This window comes from Leptinotarsa decemlineata, unplaced genomic scaffold (assembly GCF_025532065.1).
Source record: "Leptinotarsa decemlineata unplaced genomic scaffold, Ldec_3_MD MMD2_P_RNA_scaffold_6, whole genome shotgun sequence".
Classification (NCBI taxonomy): domain Eukaryota; kingdom Metazoa; phylum Arthropoda; class Insecta; order Coleoptera; family Chrysomelidae; genus Leptinotarsa; species Leptinotarsa decemlineata.
Genome location: NW_027412533.1, coordinates 7,296,633 through 7,309,160, shown reverse-complemented (window position 1 = coordinate 7,309,160; position 12,528 = coordinate 7,296,633). Strand labels below are relative to the sequence as shown.

At 33.8% G+C, this 12,528-nt stretch overlaps 1 protein-coding gene across 1 annotated transcript in view; it reads right to left on the bottom strand.

The window, feature by feature from the left end:
• Tsp2A (Tetraspanin 2A) overlaps nucleotides 1-12,528 on the bottom strand; it is a 370,949-nt gene that overhangs the window by 240,523 nt on the left and 117,898 nt on the right. Inside the window, exon 2 of the mRNA XM_074169904.1 lies at nucleotides 7,920-8,117. Coding sequence (XP_074026005.1) covers nucleotides 7,920-8,117 — 198 coding nt within the window. The remainder of the gene's footprint in view (nucleotides 1-7,919; nucleotides 8,118-12,528) is intronic.

Below are 12,528 nucleotides of genomic sequence, written 5' to 3'. Positions count from 1 at the left end.
ATGCAGATGGAAGAATGTGTAAAGTGGAGAAATAGTTTCCATAAAAATAGTTACGAATGATTGGTTATGAATGCAAGAAAGATTACAATAACTATTCACTCATTCCACAAATAGACAATCATCTTTTCAGCTACAGAAAATATCCTGGAAAATATCAAACTCAAATGAAGAAGCATGCTAGGAAATGTGGAATGATGACTTTTCGAAATGATATTTGAAAATCAATGTTTCTCATATTTGAATCATTTCAACATTTTGCAGTTCATTAGTGCACCATTTTTTTAATTACATGTGTTCACAAAATGAGTGGACATACTTGAAGACACCTATCAGTGAACAACTACTTTCCTGGCTAATACCACGAAGGGCGTTGGAATATATGCAACATGTGACAAAGCAGGATTCTTCACTGGAGTTATTCCTGCATATGCTGTCGGCGATACAATTGCCCGAATCGATTGAAGATCCGTTTCGGGCTCTTTGGTCGCTCGTCAGTGCAAGGTAGTGTCTATCATCAACATGAAGTCGATGATTTCCGATAATTGAAAATCGAATTATTTTTAGAGTATCATTCCTCGACCTATGCAGAAGCGAACAACAAACAACATGTTTGTCAATGCCCTATCTGCCCGTGAACGAGGTAACCAACCGCATATACGGAATTTGGCTAATTCCCCATATAACAAAGAAAACTTCACAAAATGAGTGGGCATACTTGGAGACCGGCTGTGAATTAAATTATCTAAAAGAACAATTCGTTCAGGCCAGTCTCAAATTACCTACACTGTAGGTTAATGGACTCATACTCATCATAAATCAACTACTTTCCTGACTAATACCAGGGAGGGAGTTGGATTATATTCGACAGGTATCAGTGCAGGATTCTTCACTGAAGTTATTCCTGCATATGCTGTTCATGTACATGTCTTCTTGTAGCTTCATATCTCAATGAATATTTATTCTACTATGTCGTGGTGTATACTGATCGATAGAGAATTGTCTTCTCGATACATTATTGCCGTTCATTTTTTCCAAATTTTGAATTATTTTACAATTTTTAGCTCTACTTATATGATGTCTTTGGGCGATTTTTTGCCTATATTTCCCTATGAACTCAAATTGAACCAAAGCGTTGCCCAACAGACCGAAAAATCAGCCAAGCATTTCCGAAATTTCGTTCCAGGACGAGGAGTTGAGGATCTTGGTGGAGACTGACCCACCACATGATGACTTGGACGTCAGCTCCCATGAGGGTTTGGATGGTTTGAAACGCATTGAAAAAGTCAAAAAGTTCGAAAAGTAGGTGCCCCACGATTTTAACGAAGCCCATTTCTTTTTGCTTCTGCGTAACCAAAAAGATCATTTTTCGGATAGGGTCGTCTCGTGTGATGAAAAGCAGATCCTTTACGATAACAGGAAATGTTCAAAAAGTGTAGTTGGACACTGATGAGCCACCCAGACACTTTCCGAAGGCAAAAACTCACCAAAATAGACCATGGTACATCAACCATGGTACATCAAACTTTTTTAATTTTATATAACAGTTGTCGCACAAAAAAACAGCGATAGTTCTCTGAAGGTGGCCGGCATTGATAACATTAGTCTTTTCTACTACAAAACTTTTTTTTGACCTGAAATTCCCGTTTCTCAAATTCTTGACGTTTCATCTATATAGAGTTTTGGATAAATCTTGTTAAGTTGTAGACATCTGACTTTCGGAACCAATGATTTGAAAACCTTGTTGGACTTCACAATTACAAAAGTTTACAACAAACATGATTTCGCAATTTACTACAATTTACCAACCCATTCTATTAGCGGTTTACCATAGCATGATACTCAAACTCATTACTATCTTAATATTTACAAAGAATTTCAGCAAGAAAATGAATTTGATTACCCAAGCTTCAATAAATAACTACTCCAACCTGAACATGATACTGACAAAATAAAAACACTAAAAATCGAACAAGGACAACAAATCAGGTATAGACTATACCCAAAAGGTAATTCAGGAAAATTGTCTAGTAATTTTGAAACGAGAATTTTAAAACACAAAATAAGTTTTGAGCTGTTGAAGGCCAATCTCACCAATGGTTGAAACATCTCAAAAATGGATTCAGCTCTTCGGAAGTCTGTGAGACCTTTAGATCTTCAAATTTTTCCTTGCTACCATTTTGGTCACTGGTGGTCCCAAAATTGTTCATTAATCTATGTGAATTTTACATTCCTTTCACCTCATAAATGCAAATGTAGTTGTTTCACCTACGCTCATCAGTGTTGTTTTCTTCAAATCCATCTCCTCAATTCCATTGGAAATCCTGCATCGCCATTTCATTGAACTATTTTCTATCTAACGCTTTCACATTGTTTCATGGAGTTTCCCCATTACTGAATCAATCGACTTATTAATGCTGAGTTTAACAATTAGTTAACTTGTGGACATCTGACTTTCGGAACCAATGATTTGAAAACCTTGTTGGACTTCACAATTACAAATGTTTGCAACAAACATGATTTCGCAATTTACTACAATTTACCAACCCATTCAATTAGCGGTTCGCCATAGCATGATACTCAAACTCATTAGAATTTCAGCAAGAAAATGAATTTGATTACCCAAGCTGCAACAAATAACTACTCCAACCTGAACATGATACTGACAAAATAAAAACACTAAAAATCGAACAAGGACAACAAATCAGGTATGGACTATGCCCAAAAGGTAATTCAGGAAAATTATCTAGTAATTTTGAAACGAGAATTTCAAAACACAAAATAAGTTTTGAGCTGGTGAAGGCCAATCTCACCAATGGTTGAAACATCTCAAAAATGGATTCAGCTCTTCGGAAGTCTGTGAGACCTTTAGATCTTCAAATTTTTCCTTGCTACCATTTTGGTCACTGGTGGTCCCAAAATTGTTCATTAATCTATGTAAATTTTACATTTCTTTCACCTCATAAATGCAAATGTAGTTGTTTCACCTACGCTCATTAGTGTTGTTTTCTTCAAATCCATCTCCTCAATTCCATTGGAAATCCTGCATCGCCATTTCATTGAACTATTTTCTATCTCACGCTTTCACATTGTTCCATGGAGTTTCCCCATTACTCAATCAATCGACTTATTAATGCTAAGTTTAAGTACTTTGGCCTTCCAACCTAACCAGTTTCCGTGTCAGTTTGAACTCAACTCATTCATTCATGCAACTTTATGCCAATACTGTAACTTGTTTCAGATCTCAGTGATCATTTCAGCAAAGTGGTCCGAATACACTCACAAACGTGCCAGGAACACTGTTTTCCAACCTGCATGCATCCCTTTGAGTGGTAAACATCGCATACAGACTATAACAAACCAATTAACTCTTTCCAGGACACAAAGCGAACGTATCAGGTTAGAAGGTATTCAACACATTCGGAAAACCAGAAAAATGTCAGCGCAAAACATCCAATAAAAGCCTCTACTTTATGTGCCATTGTCTGTTTCTATATGAAGGTCGTTTTTACTGTTGTTACATAATATTTCTTTTGTCGCGTTACAGTATTCTCGAAATGATGGCTTTAACCCACCAAATGAACCTTAATGGATGTTTTATTGTATATTTTATGGTGGTGTCGGAAATGGAATGATCTGACCACGTTCTTGGTGGATGTAATTTTAATGGTTTTGAGAGGCGAGCAAAATGTGGTTATTATAGTATTTGATGCACTATAAAGTCGATGAGAAGATAGCTGTCGGATTATTGGAAAATATGTAATAAAACTGGCCGATATTTGATTGAATTCCATGCAATGCAATCAATGACACTTCACTGCGACAAAAGTTCTACTCTACACGTGCTGGTATTGAAATTCTCATTGTCACCTTTCAATTTTCAACAAATTATTCGATTCCTAATTCAGATGTTTGCTTATATATTTCGTGATTCATCCCAAATTAATGTTACTGTATATCACCCATTTGTAATTGATTGATATTGAAACTGTAGTTTCAATATTGCTTTTTACTTGAGGAATGAATTAATCAATTACTACTCATCTTCATCATTCCACCTTATGAACTTCAACAAAGAAGCGTTCCACTTCAAATTGAATTCCTCAGTTGAATTTAGTATTAAACTAATCAACAATTTTTTCTGAAAAATAATTTGTGCAGGATTAAATCACTTTTGATAATCAGTTTCAGAAAACTAGTTATATTTTAAAAAAATCCGATATTGATTCTAGGCAACCGGGTGAATTTCGAGCAATAATTGGTCGATAATGATTAACTTTCAAAATTTCTCGAAATGAAAGTGTCGTGTGGGCGAGTAATCAACTCCTGCTTGATCGTTTCCTTAAATCGATTTTTGAGGATTTTCGCAGATTCCATTCGTGTCTTCCATCAGCTCTCTGTATGATATATGTCACAGTTCATGTAAAAATTGTGGTTGTAGAATTCATAGTTTTTGCAAGGTTATTTCGTGAGACAACTAAGTCATGTCTTCCTCTCGTATCGTATTTCTGTATATGATGATTAAATGTGATGAATTCATCGGAGTAATGTGGGGCTTTTCCACTGAGTATTTTAAATTTGAATATCATAGAAATATATCAAAATCTATGTTTCACTGTCATCCAATTCAGAATATTATTCAGTGATAATATAGGAGTATATTTGTGACAGTTTGATAACAAGCGCGTTACTGTGTTTTGTAACTTTTGTAAAGTAGAGATAGTAATGATATTAGAGTAGCACAGTAATCAAAGTGTGGTAGAATTATTGTTTAATAAACAGTCAAATCAGATTGGAATGTTAGTTGTCTACTAATTCTAGTGAATAAAAACATTTTTTGGAAATTTTATTGTACATGTACTGGAAGTGATTTTTCAAGTTCAAAGTGTTATCAACGATGAAGCCCAAGTATTTGTATTCTTCCACAATTTCAATAGTTTCGCCGTAGGTCTCAATATTAATGGAGTTGATATCAATCAAGTTATATTTATACTTTGTTTCAGTGGTATTGAGTTTGAGTTTGTTTATGTTCAAAAACACGTTTTCAAGAGTTAATTTAATTTTGCTTACAGCATTATGGGTATCAGAGTCGCTTGCTGTAATGAGAGTATCATCTGCAAAGAGGTTGATGAATCCACAATCACTGATAAAATTTATGTCATTCAAATGAAGTATGAATAGAACAGTGCCAAGTACACTTCCTTGGGGTATCAAATATTTGGCGTTATTTATTTTAGTACATTTAGATCTGGCTTGAGTTGTATCTGAATATTTATGTGAACTTACTTTTTTACAGTTATATTAATTTCTCTGTTGAGTATAATTCTTCAATTGATAGTGTACACTGCATTCCACAGGCGTAGAAGCAATATGGAAAAACATAAATTCAAACATGCTAACTATGAGAAGTCTCTCATGAATGTAAGATGTCGTTTTCACAATAGGCAGCTAGAGAGTATAAAAATAGCAAATACTTTCGATATTTGAAAAATGAGGTTTATTTTGATGAACTGAATATTTCAATTCGAAAAAATGTATTGATGATTTTGGAAAGTATATTTTTTTCATTGAATTTGTATTCGCTGTGTCCAATTTCAATACGAGTATTTCATACATTTCATCATAATGATTTGCGATCTGTAATAAACAATATCATCATGCTATATCTATGCTCTGTCTCATCTGTATTGTATACTGAATACTTGCGAATAAATGTATATTGGTTCAACTGAGTGAACCGTAAAAACGCGTTTTCATTCATTTCATTTTTGAAGTACAGTCTTTATCATTTTCTTAATCAAATACCAACATTCACAATTCTGCCTATCAAAATAGACCAACAATAACAAGAAAATTCATCACTATCATTTGTTACTTTTCGAATTTGACATATTTCCAATACGTATATAATCAAACGATATCTTTTTTGAACAAATTATTTGAAAAACAATTTTGAAAAAGTTGTTTGGCATCACAAAATGTAACTTTTTAAACACGCCTTGACTTATTCGGTTGAAATTAATTTCTTCCTGACAGAAGTATTCCTCAAAATTTAAATTAGTCTGGAAACTCAAGCAAAATCAAGGTGGTGAATAATTTTCCGTTTATAAGAAGGCAACCTAGCAATCAAACTGAATTTGAAAACAATTCAAGAATTAAGAGAGTCTGAAGATTCGTTTCATCACTCTGAAATTACCTATTTTGCCGGCAATTATCGATTTCGAGGAAGCGTTTCTTTCGAAAGTTGAACATCATTTTGCGAGGTTTGATGATGCAAATAAAGTTTTCGAATGCTGTTTTTTTTAATAGTAGGGTTAGCAACCCACGACGGTTTATTGTGGCTCATACCTATTTAAACTCGACCAAATAAACCCAGCCGATTAGTTCATACGGTGAGTGATCTTTTAGATCAGATGGTAGAACTGTGGTTCTACCATACTCTGAAAACCTGATTTGGTCTGCAGCTGGCCAGACACATAGTATATGCTCTGCTTTTTCATCATTTTCCAAACAGAGCCAGCACTGTCTTCCGGCAGTACAAGTCTCTGCATGTGATGATTCAGATAATAGTGACCTGTAAGGAGGCCTGTTAGATATCGTAGTCCATCATCACTGTAGTCCAACAACTGTTTGGTTTGGTTTCAAGCTCTGAAGGGTGAATGAGTGCCTTGACCACGTAGGCTACATGTTAGATGTAGCCTGGGAATTCTAGGTCCTCTAACTGGAACCACAAATGTGCGGTTGGCTCCTGTTGTTGACTCCGTGCGTATGTGTTGTTTCCTGCTTTCGGCAAACAAGTGTTGCCCATCTTATCACTTGGCTGCACCGCGCTGATGAGGCCAATAGCCATAAACACGTGTCCACGGTTTGCCCCCCTTTTTGGAGTGTTGTGTCTACGAATTGTTTCATTTTTGATTTGTATCATACACACCCGATAAACTCTGTATCTGTATTTATACCCTAGACCCGGATGCCACGCAAGTAGTATAGTTGCTTACGTGGTCATGTTAGATGTAGCCTGGAAATTCTAGGTCCTCTAACTGGAACCACAAATGTGCGGTTGGCTCCTGTTGTTGACTTCGTGCGTATGTGTTGTTTCCTGCTTTCGGCAAACAAGTGTTGCCCATCTTCACACTCGGCTGCAACGCGCTGATGAGGCCAATAGCCAGTAACACGTGTCCGCGGTTTGCCCCCCTTTTTGGAGTGTTGTGTCTACGAATTGTTTCATTTTTGATTTGTATCATACACAATCGGTAAACTATCTATCTGAATTTATACTCTAGACCCGGATGCCACACAGGTAGCTATAGCTGCCTACGTGGTCATGTTGTTAGATGTAGCCTGGAAATTCTGGGTCCTCTAACTGGAACCACAAATATTCGGTTGGCTCCTGTTGTTGACATTTAATGGGAAATATTTTTTTTATTTCTTTTTTTGCAAAATGATACATGTTTTTTTCTATTCAATTCTACGCTATCGGAGGAATGAGATATGGAAATTCATTTATTTGTAAGACGTGGAAAAACACTACATTTGTTCATCAATCATCCATCATCACTAACAACACCCTGTTTCCACTAGTAAAAGATTATTCAAGAATACTGATCGAGGTATCAATAAACATTATTATTTCTTCTATCAAAAAGACATTGCATTCTTCTCCCAACGTCTTCACAATAATTACCGCGTCGACATAAGTTATCAATGAACACTCTATGTATATGAGATCATCTTGAGTCATGTGCCCTGAGAAAACATTATTATATTATTATTCAACTTTATAAACTTCTAGATCCAGAAATGCATCTCTTGGTGAACTTTTTCATTTTTTTTTACAATGAATCATGAAACTATATATTTTGGTGCTTTCAATCATGAATAAAAGACATCTCGTCCGAGAGTGAAATTAGCGTCTTACTTACAATGAATATGGTGAATGCAGCTTCTTGAAGGGCACTTATACAACCCAGGAAGGATACAATCATAACCAGTAGAGCGGCGAAAATCAAGACGTAGACCCCACTGTAGAAAACTTCTGCGTTCAATTTTTGGAGCCATTCTTGAATGCCAGGTTCAAATCTCAACCACAAGCACAGAGCGAAAATGCACGCACCAGTCATCTGCAAAAAAAATATTTCGTAGACGGTATGTAAGAAAATTTCTTCATCCCAAATTAGACTATTGATGTTTATTTAAAAAAAAGCAAAATTGGGGTTATTTTTCGGAATATCGAAAGAATTGATATGAAAAAGGTTTTTAATTTTTTTAATCACAATTTTTAGTCCTTGAGCAGAGTTTCAGTGGCGTGAGTTCATCTCACGCCACTGAAAATTGCACCACTGTTCAAACTACATAACACTCCTCGTTTTTTGACATTGTTTCATTATAGATGAATTTTTTTAGATAGCGCTAGGCTGAATGCATTTTTTCTATATTCCAAATAGGGCTATCGAAAATTGTTCACAGTTGATGCAAAGTTTATTTGTTTTCGATCTCGTATGAGATAACTTCGTGTGATATCTATTTCTGAACAGGTTATTGGTGATTGACGGTAAAATACATCAATATTGATAAAACATCTCAACTGGATAGAGTCGAAATAGTTTGTCATTGACAAAAAAAAAATCAAACTCGTTTGATTTATATCCAAGCTATGATTTCCATATTATAAATTCTGTTGAACTGTCTTCGTCATACCGATGTGTATTAACGTTCAGAAAAAATCTGCCTTCTCAAAAATGGATATTACATGAAGTCACCTCATTGAAATGAATTTTGCACTGCCAGTCATCGTTTTTCAATAGCCCTAATTCAATTTTGAACTATAACATACATTTAATATAGTACTGATTCAGAGAAAACATTTCTGGAATGAAGCTTTGTCAAAGCTTATGATTCGTTATATAGTGTCACCATTAAAGTGCGCACCATATGGAAAACTTTTTTTTCGAAAAGTTTCAATGAAGTTCAACTTCGGCACTTGCTTGTGCTTCAAATTTAACTTAAAATGATGCGGCCAACTGCGACCTACTGACGTTCAGTGTTTGTCAAATTCGACTTTTTTTTTTTAATTGAAAAAGTGCATTTTTAGATTGAATTTAGAAAGAAGTTATTCGAAAAATTTGTGTCTACGGCAATTTTATATCCATATGCCAAATTTTATGCAATTAGGATAAAGTTAACGTTTTGCTTATTTTTGACGGATATCCCCTTTATTTTAAAAAACAAGTTCGGTTAATTGTCATCAATTCATGTATACATAACAAACTCATCATGGAGTTTAACTTACCTGATACATTTTTACTTATACGGACATTTTTAGAGAGATATTAAAAATGTGCTATAAAAATTTTAACATGACTGGTGCAAAGTTTCAATCACTTGGCTATTTTCTTAAACAAACGTCAGTACCTTCAATTTTGAAAAAGCAGACACAACTCAAAAACTGCAGTAAGTATTAATAAAATTACTAGAGTTGAAATTACATTAAAATTTCAAAATTCAGTATTTACAGATTATTTATAATCACTAGTTGACCAGCTGAGAAAAATAGAATATGCCATTTCGTACTGCTGAGCCGATTTTTGTTTGGTAACAATTCAATTGAAATCCTTTTTGTAACCTCTTCAATATCGCCAGGAACACACAATTTCTCACTATTGTTCTTCATTATGCAAGACATTGAACACCAACAATAACTTTGAATATGACTTTGAAAAAACGCGAGAGCTGTAATCAATACTATTTGTTGGTAACCGGGTGATTCGGAGTCATCTGATATGGCCATTTCACAGCAAATGCAATAACTCGAAAATAGTTAACTGACAAGAGAAGTCAGAATGTGTTTTTATAGAAATAATAAATTCATCCATTTTATTATGAAAACAGGACAGTTGTACAAAAAACTTTGTATGATATTTGTGTTGAACGTAAGTTTCATTTTGTTCGTGAAATTACTCGAATCGCTAAGCTAGTTTCGCAAACTGTATCACTCACAAAATGAAACCCTTTCCATGAAAACCATACAGTTCAAAAATGTTGATCTTCAGGACATATGTTCATATGTCCTGTTACTTTCGCGAAATGAATCATGAAATGTGTTTTATGAATATAAGCAACATCCCAAAATATCAAGAGTTCATGATTCACTTGTCTCTTGAAATTTGATATTTATTCAATTTCATCTGTTTTTTTCAGAATCAATGAAATTCATCAATAACTACATTTCCATATATCATGAAACATTTCTCAATAAAATCGCATGTTTACTCACTGTTATTGTTTGTAATACATTGAAAAAAAATTGTTAATCACAGAACCTATACGTTCATTACTTTGTGAGGAAAATCGCATGAACTTTCAAACAGTAATCGAGCAACTATACCGCGTGTAGTTACAATGTAGTTTTGTTCAGAGAATGCATAACAGTTGGTTTGAAATTGGATGAATATGAAAAGTGTAATTGATGTTTCAGAATTAGTTGAGTGAAGATATGAAAAAATATGAGTAGTTACAAAAAAAATTGTTGGAGTTCAGTTGAATTATTTCTAAATTCTTCAATATAATAAAAACTGTAAAGAATCATAGCAATCAGAGATAAGTGTAGGTCTTCAAACGAATTTGAATATAGAATTATATGTCATCAAACTTAATTCCCGACTTGAAGTACTTAGATTTTTGAGTGCAAAATAAGAAGTATATAAAAAAAATCACCAAACCATAGCAACCAGAGCAAGTGTGAGACTATTTTTTCATGGACAAAACACAAGCACTACAGGAAAATCCTCAAGGCGCTCTGAAAGCAATGTCTGTGCGAAAGTAACGATTGGATTTGAATCGCTGGAGATTTATTCGAATAGGAAAAACGTTCAGAAAGTTCATTCCACATAAACTTTAACGAAAGAGTTAACAGTGAAGTTTGCGGTGTACTGAGTTGAACTTCAAAACGACACAAATTCAAAACAAAGAACAAATTCGAACATCTAAGGCCTGTGAAGTAACTATTTAATTTCATTCTACACTTCAAAAACTTTTTTTGTCAAAAAAATTCAGAGTGTCACTAGCGTTCTTGTTCTTAACTGTTTCCTAATAACATGTTCATGGAAAATTTCGAAAAAACATACATCTGAACCCATCAGAATGATAAAAAAATATGGTCAAGTTATATTGAAGATACATTCGTTATATGGTACCATAATCCAGATGGTATCAACTCAGTTTTTAATAACTTGAATAAACCCACAACAAAATTACATGAAAAATGTAATTTGAAAGATGTGGGTATACAAATAATTTTTTTCATAATTTCATCTCGTTTCAAGAAAAAAATGTATAAATGCCACCAGTTACTGAATAATGGGATTCTTTGAAGGTTTTTATTACGCAATAGCTCCTGGGGGTGAACTTTTCAGTTTGCCGTTTTGTACACTTGAGCCAATTTTCTCAAGAAATGGTAACTCTTCCACAAAAATATCGTTCAAAGTATACTCGAAATATTAATCGAATTCCACTTGTAATATTCATACATAGAAAATGATCAGAATCATTTGATTCACCTGCATGAAAATAACAAGAACATATCAATAGATGATGAACATATAATGAGAAAACTCACACTTCCTGAAGGATGAAGACTCGAAAATAAAAACTAATATCATTTTCTCATATTCTTATATTCGAAAAATGTTGATGCAATCATTAACTAATGTCGTGTATGAATGCTATTTCTACGAGTATTCTGAATATGTTTAACATTCATAATATATCTGGAGATATTCAACATCTTGAAGATTTGATTAACGAAGTGATCTAAAAAATGACAACAAGACAAAAACATTCAACAAACCCAGTTTTCACTTATTTGGAATATAGGTATATTTCTTTTATTAATTTCACTGATAATCGTTACTGAAAACAAAAGAGCTTATTTCAGATGAGGCAGCTCAAAGAGAGGTATTGGAAACTTTTGCATCGAGTCACAGCCCACACAGCACTAGATATTCATGGTTTATTCCCTGTATATCATAAAATGAACGTATATATTCCAAATATTCATAGAATAGTCTTGGAATATATACATGCCTTTAGAATATTCATAGAATATGCTTGAATGAATATGGCAGGATTATTCCCGAAAGAATGTGCATAGAATGTCTATAAATGGATTATTCTCCCTTGAATATTCTAAGAATATTGTCGATCGAATATACCGTATGATATATTCTTAGAATATATCCCCACGATATATTTTGGAATATTCTATACAATGGAATTTTGAATTATCTTATAATAACGTATCCAAAAATTCAATATTATTAAAAACAAAAATATTTGAAGATCTTAATCGAATGCATAACCTGATAGTGTTAACCAGTTTTTGAACTCAACGCAAAGATTCTGGATGAATTGCTCCAACAGCAACTGTTGGAAACGACAAAAAAATTTGAATGGGCCAATAAATGAACCAATTGCATCAATAAATTGGTTAATTCTCATCCTATTTGTTTTTTTGTATTTGAAATTATTCAATTA